The sequence below is a fragment of the Leptodactylus fuscus genome, chromosome 1 (genome assembly GCF_031893055.1).
Source record: "Leptodactylus fuscus isolate aLepFus1 chromosome 1, aLepFus1.hap2, whole genome shotgun sequence".
In the NCBI taxonomy this organism is placed as follows: Eukaryota; Metazoa; Chordata; class Amphibia; order Anura; family Leptodactylidae; genus Leptodactylus; species Leptodactylus fuscus.
The window spans coordinates 262,384,629-262,407,796 of NC_134265.1; the positions used below are offsets into that span (position 1 = coordinate 262,384,629).

The 23,168-nt window shown below is 38.6% G+C and overlaps 1 protein-coding gene across 1 annotated transcript in view; it reads left to right on the forward strand.

The window, feature by feature from the left end:
• Window positions 1-23,168, forward strand: part of EGF (epidermal growth factor) — a 104,045-nt gene that overhangs the window by 64,905 nt on the left and 15,972 nt on the right. Inside the window, exons 14-18 of the mRNA XM_075286825.1 lie at window positions 1,555-1,722; window positions 9,840-10,001; window positions 11,847-11,963; window positions 14,488-14,613; window positions 20,050-20,197. Of these exons, the coding sequence (XP_075142926.1) occupies window positions 1,555-1,722; window positions 9,840-10,001; window positions 11,847-11,963; window positions 14,488-14,613; window positions 20,050-20,197 (721 nt within the window). The remainder of the gene's footprint in view (window positions 1-1,554; window positions 1,723-9,839; window positions 10,002-11,846; window positions 11,964-14,487; window positions 14,614-20,049; window positions 20,198-23,168) is intronic.

Below are 23,168 nucleotides of genomic sequence, written 5' to 3' on the forward strand. Positions count from 1 at the left end.
CGTCTGCACACAGTTTCATTTACCGGAGGATTAGATACGTGCCTCTTCACACAATGTCACACGGGGGAGGATTAGATACACACCTCTGTACACAGTACCACACCAACAAGGATTAGATACTTGCGTCTAAACACAGTACTGCATGGGGAAGGATTAGATACAGCTTTACTCCAGGTATCCATAACAACTGATCACAGGTTTTTCACTGATATCCAAAATGAGATACATAATCACATGACGCTTATGGACATATACACAAACCACATACAAAATACACCAGTGCAAAACTGGACTATTCTTATGAGGCCACTACACAAACATAACATGTAATATACCCGTGCGAAGCCGGGTCCTCCCTCTAGTGTTATATATAATGTATTATTACATATTAGAAGTAGGTATAACTATAGCTAAAGGGGTTGACTTGGTACAAATATGGATGGCATAATAAATGATTGTCTTATTAATGCCATGATATGAGTGACCCTTTCATATCACTTGAAGGAAAAAGCATCTTTTTTTTAGAAATGTTCCACGCCATCTCCACTTAGCCCAATAAAGTCAGTGGACTGTAACCTTAGGAAAAAGTTGAGTCAAGAGACAACTCCTTTATTGTCAAACATGATCATATTGTGTTTATTGATATATTGTATTATTATTTTACTGAACAACCTTAAAGGGGTTTTCCGGGCAAAAAAATGTTTTTCTTTTTTTTTCCCCGTCTGTTAGTGCTATTAATGGGTTAATAAATGCACCCATATACCTTTAGCCGTGTTTTGAATGATTTCTGTGTCTTTCTGGGAGCGCCTGGTATCTCTTGCATTTGTATACATGATTCAGCTTTCTGCTATGTAACTTCTACACTAACTCATCTTACCTCACTACCCCGTCCTTCCTCACTCCCACATCCTCCTCACTCCACCCCTCCTTGCTCATTACTCCTCCTTTCTCTCTCTCCCTCGTATACAACCTCTCCCTGTCTCTCTAGCTATCCCGCCCTTCCCTACCTACTCAGCACAACCCCCGATCCCATGATATACTTACCTTCCTGCGAGACGACTCCATCTTCTTTACTGATTCTGCAGGTGCACACTCTTCTCCAGCGCTGGTCTTTTCTCTGCAGCGATGATCCACCTCTACTGCGCATGCGTGGAAGCCGTGCAGTGGACGTGGATTGGAGTAGAGCAGCACTTGGAGAAGAAGGTGAGCCTGCAGAATAAGTAAAGAAGGAGGAGCCGTCTTACAGGAAGAAGCGTGGAGGCAAAGTATAATGATAGAGTGGATGGGAAAGGGGGGAGTAGTAGTGATGATTTGTTTCCGGAAATGGGGAAATGGATCGTCACTGGATAATCAGAAAATGTCCCTAGGATGGTCACAAGACCGCCTCAGGAATATGGCAATATACATTTTTGAATAATTGTATTATTTAGAAAGTAGGAGGTGGGAGGGTGTTTAGATTAGTGTAGAGATTTCAATTTATCTCAGACAACCCCTTTAAGTTCACAGTACAGGCTAGGCAACCTGTATATTATTGTAAATACATATATCTTACAGGCCATCCTTTTGGTATAGCAGTATTTGAAGATCACATATGGTTGTCTGATTTGCTGCAACCATCTATAATTAGATTGCACAAGAGGAAAGCAAACAGTCGGGTACGTGTACAGGGCGATATGAAGAGGCCGTCAGCTCTGGTGGTCATACACCCTTTGGCCAAGTTAGGTAAGCCTTATAGATTTATAAATATTTCCTTTCCTGATATTATGACTGAAACTTTCTTTGGTTCACATAAATATTACAGCATCTCCCCATAAAAATAACAAAAGAAACAAATGGAAATATATGTTATTGATGTGCCTTGTTCAACCGAACAAATCTGCAAAATTATGGAATGTAGCACTGAAAAATAGAAGATATAATACATGTGAAATAATGAAAAAAAAAAAAAAAAAAGATTGTTGGGCTTAGGTGTGCCAAATGTATTAAAAGTAGCTCATATTTTAATACGTCTGAAGTATTTTATTTTAAATTAGGTTTTTATTGTATAAAGAGAAACAGAGAAAAACAGATTTTACAAATATCGTAAAACAAGTAAAATAGGAGGCAAAGGTGCAATAGCATATCTCCTTGTGGGATAGCACGCAAAGTCTTATAAGATCAGGTACAAGAAGTCCGACTCAATCGGAATCCGGGTGGAGGAACGCAGAGTTGCGTGCGGTTACGAGTATACACTATGCACATTACAATCTGCAATATATACACAATCGAGAGGTTACAAAGCAAGAAGAATAAGCCAAACAAACAAAATTAGGGAAACAGTATAACAATATATAGCTCTGTACCTATGAAAATGATATGTACTCATACGGATACAAAACCAGTATATCTATCATATATCAAGAAGTAAAATATAGCCGTCCAATGAAACTACAAGATAGAAAGTTCAGGATTAATTGATTTGCAGCTGCCATAGGGAGACGTACAGACCATTTCGAGGGGGCCCCATCATCTGACGTATTTTAGACCATATTTAAAGTCAAAAAATGAAAACTACACTTGTTAAGAGCGGTCAAAAATATCTAGACCACACTGCCTCACAGCAAACCACACTTAACTTTGCGGTACTTTTTAAGACTGTCAAGTGCCAATGTGTGGTGACCTTCATTCCCCTGCCAACAATAACCAAACATCTGGCCGCTGCATGGATAAAAAGTGCCTACCAACCTGAGGGAAATGATGTACATGAATCTAGCTTTAGTGAATTAAGCCCTATATTTTATGATCAGATAAAACAAATGTAGGCCAGAAGATATTTACATTTTTGTGTCATTGCCTTAAAAATCCATCTGAGTAGTTTTTAGAGTTTGTGCAGTTGACCAGGTTCCATTACTAAATTTAATTCTCTACGGCTTATGTGTTCCATTTAGGAAATGAATTTATCATAAAATCTTTTTGTACAATTCTTTACTGTATCAGTATAGGTAAACCCATATGTTAAATTCTCATGCAAAAGGGCATATAATGGCTGTATACTATTCCAAGACTACACCATATACAGTGAGGATATATGCCAGTCCTCTCTTGTATTTTATACCACTAGAAAAACTGCATTCTATACAGGATTCCAAGTGTCGCTTCCATTAAGATTCCTTTATCACTGGAAAACTGCTCAAAAAGTGCACTTATACAAATCTATATTTAGACAAGAATTCTATACATGTGCACCATTATCTATGTCAGTTAAAAAAAAAGCAAAAAAACAACATAAATTACCCAAAGTATGTGATGTGGACATCTCAGACTATATATCAGATTATCCTCTCATAGATAAATTTAACACAAGCTAAATAGTGACATCACCGTTAGCACAAAGACTGAGCACCAGCCCATTTACCTAAGAATAGAGGAGTACAATAAAGGATATACTGAATGAGTATCACATGGGGTCATTTTTTTCTACTATCAGACCTGAATAACCAGGACCAGTATTAAACTGATGGTATTTAAAGAGGACCTTTCATCAGACTGGGCACAGGCAGTTCCATATACTGCTGGAAAGCCGACAGTGCGCTGAATTCAGCGCACTATCGGCTTTCCCGATCTGTGCCCGGTGTAAAGCGCTATCGGTCCGGGTACCGTAGCTCTTTACAGTCAGAAGGGCGTTTCTGACAGTCAGTCAGGTATGTCCTTCTCCACAGCAGCGCCTATCGCGCTGTACAGTGTGAGCGGGGAGGAACGCCCCCTCCCTCTGCTCACAGTGTTCGTCCATAGACGAGTATTATCAGGAGGGGAGGGGGCGTTCCTCCCCGCTCACACTGTACAGCGTGATAGGCGCTGCTGTGGAGAAGGATGTTCCTGACAGAGTGTCAAAAACACCCTTCTGACTGTAAAGCGCTACGGTACCGGAACCGATAGCTCTTTACCCGGGGCACAGATCGGGAAAGCCGATAGTGCACTGAATTCAGCGCACTGTCAGCTTTCCAGCAGTATATAGAACTGCCTGTGCCCAATCTGATGAAAGGTCCTCTTTAAGTATATATCTACAGGTGTCTACCCTACCTATTTACAGAAAAATTTAAAAGGATATGTCAGAATTATACAAAACATTTATGGAATATTTATAGGACTAAATGGCTGAATGTGAATGTCTGTCTGCTGGAATCTTCATGACTGTCCTGAAGCTGATCCTGACTGACAAGTAAAGGATGATGTTTCTGTCTTCATTGGGCTCTTTAAGGCTAAGGCCCCACATAGCGGGCTACAGCAAGAAAGCATTGCAGGAAAAACTGCGGCAGCAACACATAGCGGTTTTTCCAATAGCGCTTTTCACAGAGGTTTCCTCTGCGGACTTTCTGTTTCAATTATACCTATTTGCTATAATCCCATACAGTTTACAGTAACTGTTAAATGCTGCGTTTTTTCCATAGTATTTTCCAAGGCCAAACTGTTGCATTTGCGCCATGTGGGGCCCTGGCCTAAAAAAATATTTCCCTCTATCTCCTCTTTAAGCCTGTTGTCCATCGTCTGGTCAACAAGGTTCACAGGACCTCCTTTCTCCCAATGAATGGGACTCTCATGAATGTCTTCCAGTAAATACCCCTATTTAGCTGCTACAATTGCTCTTTGGATAAAATAACAATTGCTCTTTTTCTAGTGGTAAGACTAGAAGGAAACTGAATAAAGGCCTATGCAGATTTTACCACAGCATTTAACAAATTCACTCTATACATCAGATAGAAGAAAGCTCAGATAAATCCAAAGATTTAGGTAGAACCACTGACATCTAATAAATAAGGGAGTGCCATGACTTTACCCCCATGACAGAAGGATGGGGTATGTTGAATTTCAATTTGGGAGATAAGCTTTCCTACTGAAGACACATGCACACTTTTTTTTTCTTTTTATGTAGATTATGATCCCCATAAAGGGATCACAATTAGAGATGAGCGAGTATTGTTCGGATCAGCCGATCCAAACAGCATGCTCCATAGAAATGAATGGATGCACCTGGTACTTCCGCTTTGGCGGCGGCCGGCCGCTTAACCCCCCGCGTGCCGGCTACGTCCATTCATTTCTATGCGAGCGTGCTGTTCGGATCGGCTGATCCGAACAGTACTCGCTCATCTCTAATCACAATGTACATTATTTTTTTCTATCAGTATGTCTTAGTAGTAGCGAGGAAATCCATGCAAACAAAGGGAGAACGTACAAACTCCTTGCGGATGTTGTTCCTGGTGGGATTCAAACCCAGGACTCCAGTGCTGCAAGGCTGCAGTGCTAATCACTGAGCCACCGTGTTGCCCCTGACACATGCACACTTGACCAGTGCTTGTGTATGGAGGAGTGAGGGGGACTAGCTGTCAGATGGAGGAGCGTTTGTCCAAAATCTATATGATATACCTTTAATACTGAAATTTGTGATTCTCTCTAATCTGTACACCTATCATAATATACACTGCTTATGTATACATGAAGTGACACAAAAGGCATTAGAAAAAAAGCCAAGACTAAGCTGCTGAACCACATCCTGTTAAGAACATTATTGCAGCTTCTCAATGCAAATAATCCATCAAATGACAGTATTCTTTAGCAGATTTTGTAGCCCGGACAGATAACTGTGACGAGTTCTCGGGTTTCTACATTCCAGACTGCTGTCCTCAACTTTAGGCTGTTGTCCTATTACTAACAGTGGAATTACACGCAGACTCTAACAACAGCTGGGGGGAAGGATGGGATGGCAGAAGCCCCAGTAATCCTCATTGTCATCATGTCATTCATGTTCCCTATTTAAGTAGTAACTAGAGGCAAGAGTGATAACAAAGACAGAATGCATTATTACCACTGGCTGCAAACTTTTTGAGGCCATTTGGAAAACTCGCTGACCCCATAAACATGACACATGACAACATAATTGTGCCAGTAGGGTCATATTATGACACCATGTTGTCTTAAATAGTCACGTTATCTAATGAGGGACTAAATTACTCATAAATATGACAACACTTAAAGACCTAAGTACTGTATTACTACATACAACCACCAGTCCAGTGTCTATTTTGATATTATGGAGTCAGTACCAGAACACGGTGTACAAAGTTATTGTGAGCCTTTGTGATATATGACCTGAGCAAGCAGCAAGTCCTTATTGTGCTTGTCTATGACATATTCCAGACACTTGTGGTAAATCATTTCTTTCTTCTTTTACCAAAGAATTATTATTAAAAAATGATTGAATTTGAAAAGTAACTAAATCAGCACTTCACAAGCCGCACTGAAAAGGGTTAAAACTGCATAAAAATAGCCTATCAGATAATTCTGGTCACATTCAGTTATGTTCTTGTGAATAAACTGATCTAGCTCATGTAAGTAATTTTTACCTGTGATCAGTATTAGGCTGAAGTGACACGGAGTAAAGTGGAGCACGATCTGGCACGTATACGGCGTGTCAGAGTTTGCACGCTCAAAAAGATCCCATTGATTTCAATGGGAGTTACGAGCGTATACGCCGCGTTATTTTGTGCCGAAATTACACGGTGTATACGCTTGGAACTCCCATTGAAATCAATGGGATCTTTTTGAGCGCGCAACCTCTGACACACCGTATACGTGCCAGATCGTGCTCCACTTTACTCCATGTCACTTCAGCCTTACAATCGATGGGTGTGGGCTTAAAGGGAATCTGTCATATAGTATATGCAGTCCTATCTGCAGGCAGCAACATGAGATGAGCAGATTGATATGTAGATTTCTGCTGATTCTATGTTTAGGAATTATATGGATGGGTCTACCTAGTCATATACAACAATCACTGAGTCACTGAGTAGGACTGATCACTGAACTCTATAAACCCAGAAAGTTATACTGAATCTTTTCCTACAAAACCAATATCCATCCAATTACCTACTTCTGCTCTATAACATGTTCCCTGTAGGTCAGACAGCATATGTAATGTTACCAGGAGTTATGACAGTATATATATGTATAATGTAGACTAGTAACACATTACTACAGTTGTTCCATACATATATCTGCTGCGACCAAGCTGTTGTGCACTATGGCCAAATACCCAGGATTATCAGCTTCTTTTTTTTTTTTTTTTTTTTTTAAATACAATGGATATTGCAATATGTTAGCACTTACTTTGTATATTAAGATACAGTATATGGACTTATTAATGAAGACTATTCACATCTGCGTTCTGGTTTCTGTTCAAAGAGTCTGCCTGAGGACTCCCCGAATGGAAATCTGTACGCATGAAAAATGATTACCTGGGAAATCCGCGGACACCATAGATTATAATGATTCGGTGTAGTTTCTGCTCGGTTTCTGAACGAAACATGCAGAGAGAAAAGTCCTGCAAGCAGCACCCAAAGGCAGATGTGTGCCTGGACTGAATGAGGTTTTTTTGTTTTTTGTTTTTTCTAAAAAAACAAACAAAAACCTTAGACATACAGTTTTATTTTTGCCATACAAAAATGTAATTCAAAACCCAAACTAAAATTTCGCTTTTGTCTTTACACAATCTGAGTCAGAAATACAGTAGATCCAATTGACATACAATATACAAATGACTGCAATGTAAAAAATGTAAACAGAGAGATTTTTACATTATATATTTTTGGGTAGAAGGGATACACAAGTAGTGCATTTTTGCATTAAATGTCCAACCCATTGACTCTGTTGATGTTAGAGATGTTGCAGAAAAATTGAATTCAAAGTGAGATGTATCGTCACACAACAGACAACTAGGGCACCCAAACAATCCCACTGATTTATAATGGGATCCTTTGTGTTTCGTTATGGTGTTCATCATTCCAAGAGAAAAAAAAAATAAGGTTGCAAACGTTTTGTGAGACAGAATCTGCTCATGTCTCATGATGGAACCTCCAATACAGATGGTAACAGAATTTAATACGGAGCCTAAGGGTCTATTCAAATGATTGAGTTGTGCATCTTGAGAGCAGCTACGTGTGCCAATTACCCACTTGATTTGTGGTAATACTTGGTTCATTTTTTTTTCATGAAGGGGTACATGGCTTGAAAAGCTTGAGAAACACTGGCCTAAGGCATACATCCTTCTTGGTGCCTTCAGTTTTGGCAAACAAATATTAACATGATAGCCTATAAAATTATGATATACCTTAAAGGGTTTTTGTGTTCCCAGGGTGGTTTTTTATACTTATGACCCATCCATGGGATAACTCATCAGTATCTGATTGGTGGGGTCAGATACCCGGACTCCACACTAGTGAGCTGATGTGACTAACTCCCAGTGCTGGATGCTTCTGCAATAGGCAGGGTCAGAAGTAGCTCTGCTCCTATTCTGCTCTTCTGCTATAGAATGGATGGGGCAGCAGCTTTTGGCTTGTCCCTTAAATTGGAGCAGAGCTGCTTTTATCCCTGTCCAGTGCACTAGCTTCTGGTGCCAGGAGCTAGCCGGATCAGCTGATTGGAGGGGTACGGGTGTTAACCAGTGATCAGACACTGGTTGATATGACACAATTGGTGTGCAGTGTACACAGTGAAAAGGTTGCCTCTTCAAGTAACTGATCAGTGGGGTTATAGGTTTCAGACCCCACTGATCTCTTATTGATGACCTATTCTGAGGATAGGTCACTAATAAAAATGAAATGGACAACCACTTTACATTTCTGTTTGCATTAATTAAAATTCACCAATATAATCCTATAAATAGAGGCTTTTTACATCAGTTAAACTATACATCAGGGAACTATACATATGGGTTCATCAAAGAAGTATTGTACTTTCAGATAGGTCCAAAATAAAAACTACCATCTATCCCTATGTAAAACAGAAAGTGTACATGATGAATGCTGATACAATGTATAAGCAGAACCAGGCAGCAGTATTACTATACCTTCCCTGAGTCTACCTGGAAACTGCGACCTGCCAGCTGACACTGCCGAGCTCATTATGGCAGAGCACTTTTCCATTCATAAAAAGGTGTCAGAGTGGTGAAGTGTCAGCAGACCGCAGGCACCTCATTTACTCAATAAAGACTTTATGAAATGGAGCCATGGAAAAACTGCTAATACCCCTGAAACAACAGCAGGTAGCCTGGGATTAAGGTAATCTCCACCCAAATATGCTTTTATTTACAGGGTGCACTCAGGTATATCATTTATAAGAGTTTTCTTATGTGAGCTTATCATGTCACTGCACTGTGGGTCCTCTGCACGTTCTCCCTAAATAGACAATAAAGCACATGTGAGTCATTGTTTTTCTACGCGCTCAGAACTACATTGCAATCATAATCTTTTATAGTGTTAGGAGGATGGAATTAGAAGATCCACTTTGTTTTGATACCCTTCATGGATTGAATTGTATTTCTGGCTGCAGCATAAAGAATGGAAAAGGGGAAGAGAACTGCTTTAGATGCCTTGATGTAGCATAATGGAAGCTTTACTGTGCTGACTATCTAATCTGAGAATACTTGTGATGTGTCCAGATATCCTGGCTTGGCACCCACTGTGTTCTGAGGGAGTGTCCTCGTTCATCTTCTTTAAAGGCCTGGAGCTTAAGCCCTGGCTCATGTTCAAAGTGAAACACATTAGCTTGTTAGAAGTGTAACACTTCTATTCAGCCTTCAGTTTAAACTTAGTCTCTGCTTAGAACAAAACATGCACCAAATTATGAGACAGTCCACCAGGCACCTGACTATAATAAAACATAATTCGACTTCTAGCTGTCTATATTTATCTCCTGATCCTATTATACTCATAATGCCCCTTATAATACTAGCAATAATAAGAAAGCTGTGTGATATAATGAAAGCGTAATTACTTTAAGATGAAGTTTGACGGTTTTCTGTGTTGCAGCCATTACTGACAACATACCCCAACCTAGAAAAGACATAACTGTAGGCAACAAGACAACACACGACGAGTCCTCCCTCCACGGTCCACTAACTACCGTCTTTTATGGGATAGTTGATGGTTCTCATGCTAGTAAAGAGCTAGTTGCTGAAATATTGGTGTCAGGTAAGATACTTTCTACTTAAAAGTAATATTCACGTTATGAACCTCTTTCTAGTATTACTGTCTTAGAATTATTCACATTTTTTGTTATGTTTTGTTACTTTATTATCTACGACAAATCTTTTTGTAAATGGGATTTGTGATTATTTTCGCTGTTTGTCTGTCTCCCTCCATTTGTATAGGGCTCGTGTGTGAATAGTATTGGAAGTTGCAAAGGTGGTGGCAAAAGTCAGTCTTAAAATGGATCATATGCTTAGCTGGAAAAAAAAATAAAAACACTAAAAAAGACAAGTTTGTCGTGTGCAAAACATTATACAGCATTTCAAGTACACAACATACAATAGCAAATGGCTTACAAAAGTCTTGTGTCCAGCATATTCCATATATAGAGTTGGCTTTTTTCATCTTGAGATGTAGAAAACACTTTGTATCCATGACCCCTATTGTGTTGTATAGGTTTCTGCTATATTTCATGGTGAATGTTTATACTTATGAAACTGGGCGTTTTTCTATAGATATCTTTTTATATTTTCCGATTTTCCTAATAATTTATTGGATTTTACTCAGATTTGGTTGTGCACCACTGTTTACCATGAAACATTATGACAAGCGGCTATGTATGCCTATTGTCTACAGTCTGATCAATGATGATGTAAATTCAAGGCTTTATCATTTGCAAATATTCGTCTTACTGGAGGTAATGTAAGGTGTAGATCTTACAATTTGCTATCAAGGCCAGGTTTATAGAAATGAGGCTCCTTGGGTTGAGGCCTTAGAAATGATCCTGTTTGCACAACAGTGAAACCAAATCTACTTGCAATGTGACCAATGAAATGATTAGAAATGATTGCATACAGAATGTTTGCACATTCCATATGTCTAATGAAAAATGGGTGGTCTCATGACTGAACAACCCGGCTGTTTATATGGCCCACTGACCTCTATTTAGTTTCTATAATGTTAAATATATATTCATGATTAGATATATGAATGTTTAATATATTTCTGATTAACTATATTTATGTTTAATATGTAAGTCTAAGAGGTAATTCTTACAAAATATTTCATTTTAGTTTTTTTTTTAAGAGAAGGAATATATATATATATATATATATATATATATATATATATATATATATATATAAAACTCCTGCTGCGTGTTTTCACTAAGTCCTGAAATATAGTGTAATAGTTTTCTGAAAAGCACTACTAGAGTAGAGAACACAGAACTGGCATTCACAGTTTACGTAAATGAACATAGATCTGACCAATCTCAAGACACTTACTTATTAAATGGTAACCTGAGGTTAGTGATCCTATTAGTGTATGCACTCACCTTATGAAATGGTTAATAGCGACTGACCAGCTTGAAAAAAGTAATATTTAACATTAATACCATTTACTACCATTGTATCCTACAAGATCAGATGAACACTAAAACATGACAGTCTTAGAAATGTACTTGAATAAAATATTGTTTATTTGCATTATATATATATATATATATATATATATATATATATATAATTTAGCATATCTTTATTTTTATAGTAATTGGTAAAAATAATTTGTTGCTCATTTGTTGAAATTGTAGTGAATCTGTGTTATTTTATTTACTTTGTAGACCTGAGCTGGGGATTCACACTGTTAATCTAGCCAAATCTTCCCTTGTTGGAAACTATAGACAGCTATATACTCTAATAACTAGTTGCTATGATTGTATTTTAAGAATAATCCATATTGACCTGAAAAAGTGATTTTAAAAGGTCACATAGTAGGTGCACCTGTTCTGCATGTAATTCTTTCTTTGGCAGATTTGTAAGCCTGTAAACTTTGTTCTCTAAACAGATGAGAGTTTCTGTGTGCACAGTCAGTGCGATATCAATGCACGCTGTGTGCCATCAGAAGATGGACCAAGATGTCAGTGCTTGGAAGGCTATACTGGAAATGGCAGGACCTGTAATGGTAATGACATTTGGCAACTCCTTCTTTATGACTTTATTGTTAATAGTAGGTGACGTAAATGTATGCTGAACATGTTATCAGCTTCAAGCAATAAATTTCTCCCCAAGCTCCCAGAAATGCAGAGTGCCTCACTAAATCGCAGTTATATGTCTCGGCTCCCAGAATCTGTACGAAAGAACACACGCACAGTGACACAATACTTAAAACATTTACATTTATTTCATCCAAATTTTTTTTGTCTGTTTAAGAACTTTGGTCTTGTGAGCCCACACTGCTGAAAATAAATCCATTGTGGATTTTTGATATCACATTTTCAAACATCATTGAACTAAGTAAAATAAATTAAGCTTGCTAAAATGACCATAGAAAATTCTATGCATCTTGCTATAGCTTCAAAATTATGCTTGCAGATAGATATATTCTCATTCCCTTTAAAATAACGTTATCTCAAAGAAAATATAAAATACTGTAATTAAAAATCTATTTTTTTTCTAACAATTTTTTATTCTGCTTTTTTTTCCACAATTAACAAGCATACACATAGAAATGACAGATGGGGAGATGAAAAAATGGGAAGGGTCTGGCATGGGACAATAGTAGAAAAAGACTCAGGTAATTGAGGGTAACTGCTCTTATGGTCATCTTTATTCCTTACACTACAATAAGCACACCTAGAACTGGCACCATACCCTTGGGTTCAGTGGCATAACTACCATAACCACCATTGCAGCTGCTACGGGACCTGCGACCTTAGGCCCATGACCTTCTAGCGAAAATTATCCCCACTTTGCGGAAAAATAAACTCAGATGACACACTGTGATTTACAAAACTGTTGCAGTTTCTGAAATCGCAGCATGTCAATTATACCTACGGAAACACTGGCAATTTCCCTATAGGAGTAATGGAAACAGAAAGTCTGCAAATGGTTTTTTCTATAAAAAGCGTTGCGAGAAGAATCTGCAACCGAAAAAAATGCTGCGGTTCCGCAACGTGGGGCCTTAGGCTTAGGCAGCTCTGGGAGGCTATTCTGACATTGTGCAATGAAATTCAAGCAGAAACTATCAAAAAAACTCACACGTTCAATTGATTCAAGAATTGCTCCTATGTTAACCCACAACTTGGCCTGTTAAAATGTTTTTGATTTAAATATGTGACCTTTTGTACTGGAGCCTATCTAGCTAGAGAATGGTAATGCCTGACACTCATTACCATGTCAAGTTAAGAAATATTGCTTATTTTACCTTTCATTTCTCTCTATACACCAGTATAACCAGTGTCACAACTAAAGTCTTGTGGGCCTGTTGCAAACTTTGAACGGGCTCCCCTACCCCATTGTGAATCATATTCTTGATAGCGGTGGCTATGGATGCTGCAGCAGTATTGCAGAGACTTTAAAGGGATACAACTATAATACCCACAACTGCAGCTATCAAGAATATGGTCAGTGAGCAGTGCAGCTCCACAAGCTACTTACTCTGGGAAGCTGCCTAAAATTTGGGCCCATGCTGATCTACAAATTGATGTTTTGTCTTAATGGTAGGTCATAAATTTTTAAAAGGTGGATAATCACTTTAAAGGGGCATTCCAGTTTTATTGATGACCTATTCCAGACACAATTTTCCCAAAATTTCGGATTTATTATTTAGGATGCTTCATGATACTGGGTTAAAATTACGTCGTGCCCCATGTGACCACTGAGGCCCAATCACACCTCAATGGTGAGCCTTGGTGCATATAACATTAGCCAGAGGCCAGCAGAGGCCTGAAGAGTACACCAAGTGACAGCCAGATTCCAAGGAGAGGTGAGTATAATTGTTGGTTATCTTTATTCATCTCCTCTGGGCCTGCACTTATAATACTCTAGGGTCTGAAGATACCTCGGTGTAATAATAATTTCATTTCACTGTCATGATTCTGCAGGGCCCCATCTGCCCCCCCCCCATACAATATGTGACTAGATTACAACCAGTGTTCCTGCTGATAGATTTCCTTTAAATAAAAGTATAAAGGCAAAGGCATCCCATTGGAAGTCCCTACTGCTGTATCTTTAACACCATGAAAATAGCATGATTGACTCTGTCAGGGACATCTTTGGCAGAATTTTGTAAAACTACTAAAGATAAATATTGTGTGACTCGCACATAGAGAAGCGACATTTCTTTTCAAATACAGCATGGACCTATGTTAATGAACTATTACATACTTCTCATGCACTATGCCGTGTCTCACAAATTAAATAAAACGCTATCCTGATAAAAACCACTGCTATACTAACACTAACACTACTAGTACTAAGCTAGAAATGAAAAAGCTATGTCCAGATTTCACACTTCACCTCCGGAATATATCCACTTATAAAAAGAATATTAGAATGAAAACAGTTCAATGTTATGAGTGGAATTTACAAAGGATAATAGAGGCACTGAGGCTTTATTTTGTGTCATAGTAAAGAATGCATATATGATGATTTTTCATTGTGCATATGTAACGCTTTTATGATGTAACTTATTGTTCTCCCATCAGATATTGATGAATGCCATTTACAAATTGCTGCTTGTGACCCACATCGAGCAGAATGCATTAATATGGAGGGTGGTTATATCTGTAAATGCATGGAAGGTGTTCTGGGAAATGGCCTTGAGTGCACTGGTAAGTGAGATCAAGTTATTCGCAGACATGTTATGTTTCTTGGTGTTTATGCAAAACTACAGGTTGACAAAGGTTGGAAGTATCTCATGGTTTCTAATATTGTACAGCAATTTTAGTGAACTTTTTGTTTTCCTGAATTTACCGGTCTCACAGGTTTACCTGCAGGAATTCCTACTCCTATCCTAATCCTACCTTTGCTGGTCCACGTACTCCATCCTACATTGTGTTGTAAACTCTGTATAACAGCCATTACAGCCACTGGCTCATACATGTATGGATTATGTAGAAATTTTCTACATACTACATTTATCGCCTTCCCGTCGCAGCAATTTTTTGATTTTTGGTTTTGATTCCCTGCCTTCAAAAAGAACAATCTACTGTGAAGCTGAAAAAAAAATGAGAATGGGGTAGAATTAAAGAAAAACTGCATTTGTGCGACTTTCTTACAGGCTTCATTTTTATAGCTTCTATCCTTGTTACTAGTGCCGCCTGTAATTAAAGTTTCTTAATGACAAACCTAGGAACTTTCCTGTCTCTCTTGCCTGTCATGTTAATGGATTGTCATCACCCGTATCTCGTTCTGGGGACAGCGATCATTGCCAAAAGGCGTTGCACAGGCGCCACTGGCAGAATGGTGTCTTGGCCAACTGTGACTGAGGCTTCAAGAGGGTTAATGTAGTTCGGGCACTGTAATGTATAGTAAAATCCCTATAATTCTATTACAGGCTACTAGAGCAGCCTATAATAAAAGCAATCTAATGACAAGCTTGGGAGCAATTAATAGACTCCTGGTTGTCATGGTAAAAGATCGCCACCCCTGGATCTTGTTCTTGGGGGCTGCAATCTTCCCCACCAGGAGAATGCTGCCCGAGGTATACAAAGGGTTAATCAGGGCACTGGTCACGGGCATTGCCACCTGTTCTCAGCTATATAATAAAGTTGAACTGAGTGGTGCCATATTTAAATACCCAGCTTCTGCCATAATAGTACAGCGAATGTTAGAATAGGGTTAATATTGCCCACACATTGCTTTACCGATTTTGCAAAGCCACAGTGTTTATTATAGTCCAAATTGAGTATTTATAGGACCAGCTTGGACACCAGCTTCAGTAACCTGTGAGTGTACATAGTCACATACACACCTATGGGAAATTCTGCTACAGGATACCACATATCCACAAGAAACCTGTATGCCTCCTTGGCCAACCATATCTCATCTGGTATCCAAAGGCTGCCCAACAGGGTATTAGAGCCTCCATTCAATTGTACAGTTTCCCCCAATAGAGAACCTTCTACTCTGATATTGTAGATAGTTATATCATTATTACATTGACACATATAATGTCTTGTTCAATTCCAACAACTAATTCTCAAGCATTAGCTATTTTTTCTCAATAGTGTATCATAAAAATTGCTTGAAAATCAATTTGAAAAACATCTAGGTATAGCTGTAGCCTAATGCTACTACTGAAATCTACTATAATGCAGTCAGAGAATACTTGCTGCGACCATGGCACTTTCCAGAATTTCATAACCTGCCGAAACTCTGTGCCAACTTTGAGCCACAGCATTAATGTATGATAAATAGAGATGACCGAACCAAAGCTGCCAAAGAGAAATTGGATCCAAATTTCAGGAAATATTCTATTTGCATCGAATCTGGAATTCCTCACGCTTCAGGATAATGAATCGCACAGCTCTGATAGGAGTTTTTAACCTCTTGGATGCCGTGTTCAAACATGACTGTGGCATTCAAGGCTTCCGCCATACTACATGTCCCCCTCAACACTCAGTGGCAAGATCGGAGGGTGCCGTTGTGATTAAAAATAGAAAATACTGATAATCACCTATCCTGGGCTCAGCATCCACTCCAGAGCTCTTCCAGCCGGTGACTGAGGTCCTGCTCTCTAGGCTTCACTGCTGGGGCCTGTGATTGGGCATCAGCACCCCCCCTAAAATGTCACTGGAGGTTTTTATGGAAATACATAAACAATGAAATGATGCCCCATGACAGGTATACATTTAGTGTTTTGACTGAGTTATCATGTCGATGTTCTTTTATGGAATAGATAACTGCTTCACATCCTAGGATTGCTGAAAAAGAGTGAGCATTTCTGTATTGACAGCTCCCCTTTGTGTGCCGTAGATGTGATAGGTCTAGCCTGCATGTTTCTGCACCATTTTAGACTTCTTGGATTCATTTACACCATAAAACTGAAACATATTGATACCTGTGGCTATTGCAATGCAGGTCTTTCTAGTTGCACAGGTTCAAGGCTTTTGGAATTTTTGAGATAATGGTTTACTTTACTAAACTAATCCTTGCAGAAACAGAATTTGAGTAACTTTTTGGCATCAGTCTGCAGTCACAGTGAAGCAGTAGGCAATGACTATGATGTTCTCTAGCCCTTGTGTATTTCAATATAGCTATATATTTGCATTTCCTGTGCCAGCTGTACAAGAAAGGACATGAATGGAACAAGTAGATAGATTTATTGGAAATCAATATCAGGAATACAAAGCTCAAATCAACAGTGACACAAGTTGTTAAACCCATCAGATTGTAGCTTCTGTTGAATAGTCATGAGGGTCATGGAGATGACACTTAGATGTAACACTTCTCCAGGTTTAGGCAGAAAATGTTGCTATTTATATTACTTTTATGAATTATAAGCAATTTGTATTTCCTCTGAATCCAGAAGCTCTAATTTATTACAACATATAGTAATCCCTGCTAGAATGCAGAACATGTTCTGTTCAGTGGGAAACTATATTCCTGATATTATATCCATATTGTTTGGTAAATACACATATTTTGCTGACATTGTTTCAATATTTTGCCCAGTGTTTTCTGGCATGTCCTGTAGTGTTCATGATGTGTTTACATTCATTACCCAGCATTATAGTTAAAGTGTCTCTTTGGAAACTGCAGAAGGAAATAACTTTGCTTATGATAGAACTGTGGTGCAGAAACATACCAGACCCTCCAACCCACCCTATTCTTTTATGTAACTTTCACCTTCTGATATATCTTCTTTGTTCTATTGTGTAGCTTTCATCTATGATATGTCTTCTTTGTTCTAATGTCTAACTTTTATCTTCTGAAATCTATTCTATGTTCTATTATGACTAAAATATGGTTATATGAGATTTCCAAATTATTGCATTGTTGGTGTTTTTTTTTTCACATTTTACACAGCTCCTACCTTTTTGTAATTGTGCTTGTATTATTGTATTTCCAGTAAGTGTAGCAGCAGAGCTGCAAAGTTACAAGAAAACATGAAATAATTCAATAGGAAATACAAGTTAATGCTGAAACAGACAGATCAGGAGAGTTGGTTCGACTCCTCCTTAAGGATTTCTTTGCATTTTATAATGTACCTTACTTCCTCTAATTGTGGTGCTAGCACCCCAGACACTGTAAAGTACTAACTGTAAGCCATTGTCTGGCAGGTGTCAGTACATACACAGAACACTTCAGTGCACAAAGACACTAGAGAATTACACCTGCACATACTATGATGTGTTTCCTGGAACTTCGTGGTGGAGAGGAAGATTGACTGAGAAACCTAAGTGCAGATAGGGATGTTGGTTAACCAGAGAAATCTTACTCTGGAGCCAAAGTATTGTTGCATTTTTAATAAGCTTTTCATATGTCTCCTACCTCAGTCTTGTCATTTTCCACTTAGTGTCTATTTGTATAATCACATATTGAGAACTTTAAGTTTATCTATCACCAGACAGGGCAATATAACGTAATGAGGCAAACATACAGTATATATATACAAAGTGCATGACACAAATTGTGTTATGTAGTGATTAGTGTATGGATATATATTGTAAATTGTAGGATCATTGCCAACTTCCTTTCTTATGTCAGTCTTTCCACCCGATGAGAGGACCAGTAGGACTGATTCAGTGGAAAGGGTGCATTGTGGATTGCACTACTACTGTGCAGTGAGGTATGGGTGCATTTACATGACCTGGCATACACATTTACATGGGCCTCTAGCTAAATACTCCGGCATATTCCAAAATCCAAAAATAATAATAACTATTTGTTCAAGATAGATATGAGTTCCTGTTGGGACCCCTCTCTCAAAGCATTATATCGACAGTCATGACCTGGCCAGATAAGGCTCCCCAATAACAGTTAAAGGGAACCTGTCACCATGAAAATGCAGTCTAATCTGCAGACATCATGTCAAAGAACAAGAGGAGATGAACAGTTTGCTATATAGTTTTGTGGGAAAAGATTCAGTATAACTTGTAATTTATTCATATATTTCTCTGTTCTTTCTATACTTGGAAGGAGTAATTGAGTTCAGTGGAAGGTCCTATCAGTGACTGTGCATACTGAGATAGCTGTCAGTCATTGTTAGAACCGCCCACTGGACTCCATTATTCCTTTTAGGCATAGACAGAACAGAGGAATAAATGACAAGTCATAGTGAAGCCTTTCCCATAAAACTATATATCAGTGTGCTCAGCGGTGCCTGCTCTGTAACATGCTACCTGTAGATTACACATCATTTTTATTGTGACAGGTTCCCTTTAATCTCTAGAGGATTACAGAAACTGGACATTTAAAATGGAATAATCAGATTTAATATATATATATATATGATTTCTATGGCTGTGACTGAGTACAATGTTATTATTCCTATTGTTCTGTGATCATATTACTATTCTCTCTGTCTTTGTTTCTGTGTTTTTGCTATTTATGGCATATAAATAATTCCATGCACTTAGTCTACATTCTTTTCAGCTCAGAGTGTGTCTTGTCTATACTGTACTAAGTGTAGTCCTATTGGTATTAATTATGTATGTGATTCATGGATATTGAACTGTATAAGTATATTACTTTTTCAGGAAGAAGATAAGATGCCATAGTGTTTGCACTATATAGGGTGTAACCTTCTATATTGTACCCTCTTTTCATTCTTTGATACTGTCAGTGATGATGAAACTGTCTATAAGACCTTAAACACTGTAGGGGAAACAAATAACTCTAGGACACTAAGGCTAAAGCCCCACGTTGCGGAAATGCAGCTTTTTTTGTTGCAAATTCCGTTGCGTTTTTTTGAGCCAAAGCTAGGAGTGCACTGAGCAGACGGTAGAAGTATAAGAAGCTTCCTATATATTTCCCATTCCGTTTGTAGCCACTCTTGGCCTTGGCTTAAAAAAAGGCAACTAAATCTGCAACAAGAAAAGCTGCCTTTCCGCAACGTGGGGCCTCAGTATAAAGAAGGGTAGTTTTAGGTGTTTTATTAGATGTGATCTCAGTACACAAAAAATTATTTTTATATTGACGATGTATTTTAAGTTTTTCTTGATGATGGAAAAAATGCCAGTCTTGATATATTCCCACCAAGGAGTAAATTATAATGTGGGATTCTCTTATTACACTGTATAACCTATATACTTTTTTTTCAGAATCATCCACAACTGTCGTCACTGTTAATATGACAATAAATGACACATCTGGAAAGAGTCACACACAGGACTGTCCTCCTTCCCATGATCACTTCTGTTTCCAAGGCACATGCAGATACTTCCCAGATTTGGATGATTATGGCTGTGTGTAAGTTCTGCAGATTACTAGTATATGGTTATATTGGTCAGTTATGAATATTTGACATGTAATAAAAAATAGTTGTAAAAGTAGTAACAGTTTCAGATTCTACATTTAAAGATCATTAGTCATCACAAAAATAACTAAAAATATGTAAAAACCAAGACAAAAGTAAAACTTTATCATATTAATAATGCTAGGCCTACTGGTTGTCATCCAGCATAGCGAAGAATCAGTATAATTAAACAGAATTTCCAACATTGGAGTTATACTTTTCTAATAATCTTAGTATGCTGCTATGTACCTATTGTTGACTTAACAATAGTACAGAAATTTTTCTTAGATTATATACTGTTTGTGTATTATTATTTACAGTCCTATGAAAAAGTTTGGGCACCCCTATTAATCTTAATCATTTTTAGTTCTAAATATTTTGGTGTTTGCAACAGCCATTTCAGTTTGATATATCTAATAACTGATGGACACAGTAATATTTCAGGATTGAAATGAGGTTTATTGTACTAACAGAAAATGTGCAATATGCATTAAACCAAAATTTGACCGGTGCAAAAGTATGGGCACCTCAACAGAAAAGTGACATTAATATTTAGTAGATCCTCCTTTTGCAAAGATAACAGCCTCTAGTCGCTTCCTGTAGCTTTTAATCAGTTCCTGGATCCTGGATAAAGGTATTTTGGACAAATAATTCAAGTTCAGTTAAGTTAGATGGTCGCCGAGCATGGACAGCCCGCTTCAAATCATCCCACAGATGTTCAATGATATTCAGGTCTGGGGACTGGGATGGCCATTCCAGAACATTGTAATTGTTCCTCTGCATGAATGCCTGAGGATTTGGAGCGGTGTTTTGGATCATTGTCTTGCTGAAATATCCATCCCCGGCGTAACTTCAACTTTTATAACCAAACAACTCAATTTTTGTTTCCAAAATGAAGCTGGCTTGTCCAAATGTGCTTTTTCATACCTCAGGCAACTCTATTTGTGGCGTACGTGCAGAAACGGCTTCTTTCTCATCACTCTCCCATACAGCTTCTCCTTGTGCAAAGTGCGCTGTATAGTTGACCGATGCACAGTGACACCATCTGCAGCAAGATGATGCTGCAGCTCTTTGGAGGTGGTCTGTGGATTGTCCTTGACTGTTCTCACCATTCTTCTTCTCTGTCTTTCTGATATTTTTCTTGGCCTGCCACTTCTGGGCTTAACAAGAACTGTCCCTGTGCTCTTCCATTTCCTTACTATGTTCCTCACAGTGGAAACTGACAGGTTAAATCTCTGAGACAACTTTTTGTATCCTTCCTCTGAACAACTATGTTGAACAATCTTTGTTTTCAGATCATTTGAGAGTTGTTTTGAGTAGCCCATGATGCCACTCTTCAGAGGAGATTCAAATAGGAGATCAACTTGCAATTGGCCACCTTAAATACCTTTTCTTATGATTGGATACATCTGGCTATGAAGTTCAAAGCTCACTGAGGTTACAAAACCAATTTTGTGCTTCAGTAAGTCAGTAAAAAGTAGTTAGGGGAATTCAAATCAATAAAATGATAAGGGTGCCCATACTTTTGCACCGGTCAAATTTTGGTTTAATGCATATTGCACATTTTCTGTTAGTACAATAAACCTCATTTCAATCCTGAAATATTACTGTGTCCATCAGTTATTAGATATATCAAACTGAAATGGCTGTTGCAAACACCAAAATATTTAGAACAAAAAATGATTAAGATTAATAGGAGTGCCCAAACTTTTTCATAGGACTGTATTTATATATTATTATTATTATTATTATTATTATTATTATTATTTATTTATATAGCACCATTAATTCCATGGTGCTTTACATTTGGGGGTTACATACAATACACAGAATATACAGGTAGATATAATGCTAACAATGACCGACTGGCACAATGGGGTAGAGGGCCCTGCCCGCGAGGGCTTACAATCTATGAGGGAAGGAGGGTAGAGACAGAAGGAGAGGGGGAGACTGTACAGATGGGGGTGCGGTGATAGTGTTATTGGAGGTTGTAGGCCTTCCTGAATAGGTGAGTCTTCAGGGCTTTCTTGAATCCTGTGATTGTGGGGGTCAGTCTTATGTGTCGTGGTAAGGAGTTCCAGAGTATGGGGGATGCACGAGAGAAGTCTTGGAGACGGTTGTGTGAGGAGCGGATGAGGGCAGAGCGGAGTAGGAGGTCATTGGAGGATCTGAGGTTACGTGTGGGCAGGTAGCAGGAGATTAGTTCAGAGATATATGGAGGGGACAGGTTGTGGATGGCTTTGTATGTTAGTGTTAGTAGCTTGAACTCAATTCGCTGGGCTATAGGTAGCCAGTGGAGGGACTGGCAGAGGGGAGCAGCTGATGAAGATCGGGGTGTGAGGTGGATTAAGCGAGCAGCGCAGTTTAAGGTGGACTGGAGGGGGGCGAGGGTGTTTGCTGGGAGTCCATGGAGAAGGGTGTTGCAGTAGTCTAGGCGGGAGATTATGAGGGCCTGGACGAGCATCTTGGTAGTTTCCTGGGTGAGGAAGGGGCGAATTCGGTGGATGTTCTTGAGCTGGAGGCGGCAGGAGGTGTTGAGGGCTTGAATATGTGGCTTGAAGGATAGGTCAGAGTCCAGGGTTACCCCAAGGCATCGGGCCTGTGGGACAGGGGTAATTGTGGTTCCATTAACTTTGATAGATGGTTCAGGAGGAGGGGCCATACAGGATGGGCTGAAGATGATAAACTCTGTTTTCTCCATGTTGAGTTTGAGAAAGCGGGAGGAGAGGAAGGAGTTTGTGTATATATATATATATATATATATATATATATATAAGTTTACTAATAGAAACAACTATTCGGTCTCAGTTTTCACATTTAATCCTTAGCTGCTTTTATTTACCACCTCAATGTCCTTAGTTCTCATTTTTACATTTAACACTTCATATAGGGATTATTGTCAGTATTCCATATGACCAGTAGGTG